The following is a 5,177-nucleotide window of genomic DNA, read 5'->3' on the forward strand; positions in this document are numbered from 1 at the left end:
TTGCAGCCATCATTGTTGTTTGGCGGGCCCGGGCTGGATTCGAACCCACCACCTTAGGTGTATGTGGCTGGCACCTTAGCCACTTGAGCCACAGGCGCCGAGCCATGAGTTCATACTTCTGTAACTCATGGAGCTGTGTTTCCACCGGACAAATATGGTGGAATCTCCCTAAACAAGAAGACCTAATTCAGATGAAACGGAAGACTATGTGCCCCAGCAAAGGGTGCCTCCAGAAAAATCTCAAATGTGATACAGTTAATATCAGCTTTACTGAAAAAGGGAAGCAGATGCAAGGATGGGAAATCAGCAAATGGTGGGGCGTGCAGTTGTACCGCTCTTCCAAGATAGATCCAGATAATATTTTCCTACTAAAAGTCCTATATGCCCCAGTTAATACTAGGCCCCTTACTGCAGTAGGCCCCAACTCGATACTTAAGCTTCCCCCTGCAGCCATACCCAAGTCCCCTGGTACCCCAGGCCAAGCACCAGGCACCCAAAGTCCAGACCCCACCCCCACCGTGGCTATTACCAAGACACCTGCACCTGTGCAGGAAGACCCCATTACCTGCACCTGCTGAAAATCTCGACCCACTCTGGAATTTAGTCATCACTACTTACCAGGTCCTGAACACTTCCAGACCAGATCTCACTGAGTCTTGTTGGTTATGTATGGAAGCGAGACCCCCATATAATGAAGGTATAGCTGTAACAGGGCAGCCTACTGTTAGCTCCTCAGCTAGCTTCTGCAGATGGCAACAGCAAGGTCCCTGACTCACCCTCCAAGCCACATCGGGCCAAGGACTCTATGTAGGACATACACAGCCTCAGTTCCAACATCCGTGCAGCCAGACTCTGTCTTGGAATGGTACCAGGTACTTAATTCCCACCAACAATTCCTGGTGGGCCTGCTCTACAGGGCTCACACCATGCTTTCATGGGAAAGTCCTTAATCTAACCCACAACTTCTGTGTCTTAGTATAGCTCATCCCCAAGCTAATCTATCACTCAGAAGAAGATATATACCAGGTCTATGAGCTCCGTTCAACTGCAGGTAAAATTACTAAAATTAAAAGGAAACCGGTTACCGCAGTAATCCTAGCCATGCTCATGGGACTTGGCATAGCAGGTGCAGGCACAGGGATTTCCTCCTTAGTTCTACAAGACAAAAACTATGGAGCCTTACATGCCGTGACTGACCTAGATATTGAAAGAATAGAAAAGTCTATCTCGCAATTACAGGAGTCCCTAACTTCCCTCTCCAAAGTAGTATTGCAGAACCTGAGGTCTGGACTTGTTATAACTTCTTCAGCAAGGTGGTCTATGCACTGCATTAAGAGAAGAATGCTGTTTTTATGTAGACCACTCAGGTGTTGTGAAAGAATCTATGGCTCTAGTCAGAGAAGGGTTACAGAAAAGAAAACTAGATCAAGAACAGTCACAAAGGCTTGGCGCCTGTGGCTCAAGTGGCTAAGGCGCCAGCCACATACACCTAAGCTCATGGGTTCATATCCAGCCCGGGCCTGCCAAACAACAATGATGGCTGCAACCAAAAAATAGCTGGTCATTGTGGCAGACGCCTGTAGTCCCAACTACTTGGGAGGCGGGGGCAGGAGACTCGTTTGAGCCCAGGAGTTGGAGGTTGCTGTGAGCTGTGATGCCACAGCACTCCACCCAGGGCAACAGCTTGAGGCTCTGTCTCAAAAAAAAAAAAAAAGAACAGTCACAAAATTGGTTTGAATCACGGTTCAACTGGTCCCCCTGGTTAACAACCTTGATCTCAGCCTTAGCAGGACCCCTGATAATACTCTTGCTGTTACTCACAATAGGCCCCTGTGTCATCAACAAGCTCCTAAACTTCGTCAAAGACCGAGTAGGAGCTGTGCAACTACTAGTGCTCAAAAGCCAGTACCAACCACTGTCCCCTTCAGACCTAGAACTAGAACCCATCCAGTCCCAAGGTTGGGACTCTTAGACACAAGTCAAGGGGGGAATGAAAGAACAAGACTGACGTCATCTTAGGCTTAAGTTTCGGTTTCCCCAAAGTTAAGTTTCAGGTTCTCAGAAGTCAGGACACAGGCACATGACGCCACTTCAGTGGCCCCTACCAATCAGAAAGGTGCATGACCTCACGTAGAGGTCATTCCTCCCCCTTAGAATGGGGCCTTCAGCCCGATGCGCCGTGATACTGGAGGCTCAGGCTTGCGAGCTTGAATAAACTCTCTCTCCTGCTTTTGCATCGGACCCTGGCTCCCTGGTGGTTCTTGGGGACACAGTGACCTGGGCACAACAGTGTACTTTCCTTGACAGGTCCTGGGACCTGTAAAGGCTGTTAGCCAGGGCTCCCTTTACATATTCCTCCTCCTGAGCAGCCTTCAGATTCTCCTTCTTTCCAGCCCAGCACGACCATAAGAGAAGGTGAGGGCCAACGCAGGCGCACTTGTTGATGGCATTGAAATTGATGGATGTCTCCTTCTTACTCTGGCCTCCAGATAGGAAAGTGACCCCAGGAACAGCAGGGGACACTGTGCAGGACAGTGCTGTGACGGCTGCCCTGGCAATCTCCTCCTGAGAATACTTCTGGGTGCAGGCATGGCCTGGGGTTACCATGTTGGGTTTCAGCAAGGTGCCCTCCAGGTAGATATAGTGGTCACTCAGAGCCTTGTTACACAGCAGGCAGCACCTTCTCAGTTGCATACTGACAACGCTTCAAGTCATGGTCCCCATCAGGGAGGATCTCAGGCTCCACAATGGCCACAGTGCCATTCTGCTGGCAGACGCTGGCATAATGGGCCAGAACATTGGCATTTTCCATGATGGCAAGGGCTGCGGGGGTGTGTTCCCCAATCTTTAGCACACAAAACCACTTGGCAAAGTCAGCTTCGTCCTTCTGATATTGGGCATAGCACTCAGCCCACTCAGCCCTTGGGCAGTAGCCTCACTCTTTGTTCCTGCCAGGGGCACTTCACCCTTGTCTACATTGATGCCCACAACTCCACCTCTGGATTTGATAACTTGAGGGAAGGGACGCCCATCATCTGCATTCTGGTAGAGCGTCTCATGGAAGAGGATGCACCCCAGATGCAGGGATTCACACGGTGGGTGATCAGGAGCAGCTGGTGGTACAAGTGCTGATTCTCCTGTGTTCTCAGTGCTGATGGACTGCAGCCACTTGGCAATACACCCGGTAGACTTATCTGCTGCCAGGATGCCCTTGCCCAGAGCCATGATGCAGTGAGGGATGTCACACAGCTCCTTCTTCTGCTCCGGGGTCAGTGCTGGATATGGGTAGGGCATGGTGCTGATGGTAGTGGGTTCCTGGCACCAGAGTGGTAGGTGTGCAGGGTGCCACGGTGGAGGGCGGCAGGCTGGCCAGCAGACTGAGAGCACAAACACCAAGGTTGTCATTCTGCAGCACGTCCCAAGAGGAACACAGCCCACTGAGCTCCGGAGGGGGCAGCACGGGGGTGAGGAGTGAATGACTCATAATTCTAAGCATCTTTTCTTATATTTTCTGGTACCTTATATATCTTCTTTGGAAAAATGTCTATGTAAATCCTCTGCTTATTTTTAAAATTCAGTCTTATATTTAGCTGTAAGAATATTTTACATATTCTAGAAGTCTTCTATGAATTATATGGTTTTCAAAATTTTTTTTCTCATTCTGTAAGTAGTCTTTCACTTTCTTGGCAGTGTCATTTGATGCACAATGTTTTAATTTTGATAATTCATCTCTATTTACTTTTGTGGCTTGTGTTCTATTGGTATCATATTTAAGAAAAAAGTGCTCAACCCAAGGTCACAAAGATTTACTTCTATGCTGTCTTCTAGGGCCTTGAAGTTTCAGCTTATACATTTACAGTCCTTGGTCAATTTGAGTTAAGTTTTGTATATGGTACTAGGTAAGGATCTACATTATTTTTCTTGCATGTGTCTATCTAATTGTCCTGGCCACCATTTGTTAAAAAACATCCTTTCTGCATTTAATTGTATTGGTGCCTTTATAAAAAATAAAACAATTGATCATACATATAAGAATTTATTTGGGGACTCTTGACTCTATTTCATATGTCTTATAAAATTCTGTATGTCTATCCTATGTCAATACTACACTGAAAAAGAGTAGCTTTGTAGTATGTTTTGAAAATGAAGGAGTAAATCCTCCAACTTTGTTTTATTTCAAGACTATTTGGTTATTCTGGGTCTTTTGTACGCCCACGTGAATTTTAGGATCAGCCTTTCAATTTCAAAACAACGCAAATCACAGTTTATCTGGGGTTCTAACAAGGCCTGTGCTGAACATGTAGGTCCATCTAGGAAAACTGCAGCCTTCCAGGGTTAGTCTTCTGACTCACTGACATGGATGTCTTTCCTGTAGGGTTTCTTTTGCAGACTCTTTCAATAAAGGTCGAGCAACATACCTATCCCCTGTTCTACTTACTTTTGCTGTGGTTTAGGAAATGACATAAACTACATTTGCAGAACTGTGTTTTCCAAAAAAGCAAGAACTCCTCCGAAAGCCTGATACATCACACACACATAGTAAAGTACACAGAGTTTGTGACAACTACTACAGCTGTTCCAAGATTCTTCCACAGTTACCTGTGAGTTTATAGCTATGTTCTAGAATTTATTAGAAGTCTGAGTATCCTGAATAAGTGGGCCAATATCACATAGGAGCTCTGATTTAAATGAGTTTCAGTAATTATAATGAAAAAGCATGTTACTGAAGTTTAGTGATCCCTAGAATTACTAGTAGACAACTGAAGGGACTACATCATGTCTAAAAACATAAATTAAAACTTAAGAGGCTTGCCTGGGTGTGGCGGCTCACACCTATAATCCTAGCACTCTGGGAGGCTAAGGCAAGAGGATTGCCTCAGGAGTTCCAGACCAGTCTGAGAAAGAGTAGGATCCAGTCTCTACTAAAAGTAGAAAAACAGCCAGGTGCAGTGTTTCATGCCTATAATCCCAGCACTTTGGGAAGCCAAAGCAGGTAAATTGCCTGTGCTCACAGGCTCAAGATCAGCCTTGAGCCTGAGTGAGACCTCACCTCTAAAAATAGCCAGACACTGTGGCGGGTGCCGGCAGTCCCAGCTACTCAGGAGGCTGAGGCAAGAGAATCACTTGAGCCCAAGAGTTTGAGGCTGCTGTGAGCTGTGATGCCACAGGACTCTACG

At 46.7% G+C, this 5,177-nt stretch overlaps 1 protein-coding gene and 1 pseudogene across 2 annotated transcripts in view; both read right to left on the bottom strand.

The window, feature by feature from the left end:
• LOC100962936 overlaps positions 1-3,318 on the bottom strand; it is a 9,106-nt pseudogene extending 5,788 nt beyond the window's left edge. The window contains exon 1 of the transcript XR_001161730.2: positions 2,318-3,318. The product of XR_001161730.2 is annotated as a fructose-bisphosphate aldolase A-like (transcript). The remainder of the gene's footprint in view (positions 1-2,317) is intronic.
• CEP192 (centrosomal protein 192) overlaps positions 1-5,177 on the bottom strand; it is a 152,351-nt gene that overhangs the window by 20,894 nt on the left and 126,280 nt on the right. The window contains exons 38-39 of the mRNA XM_023519469.1: positions 2,940-3,377; positions 2,681-2,823 (exon numbers count right to left, since the gene is read on the bottom strand). Of these exons, the coding sequence (XP_023375237.1) occupies positions 2,681-2,823; positions 2,940-3,377 (581 nt within the window). The remainder of the gene's footprint in view (positions 1-2,680; positions 2,824-2,939; positions 3,378-5,177) is intronic.

Source organism: Otolemur garnettii, unplaced genomic scaffold (assembly GCF_000181295.1).
Source record: "Otolemur garnettii isolate 467f Iridium unplaced genomic scaffold, OtoGar3 scaffold00176, whole genome shotgun sequence".
In the NCBI taxonomy this organism is placed as follows: Eukaryota; Metazoa; Chordata; class Mammalia; order Primates; family Galagidae; genus Otolemur; species Otolemur garnettii.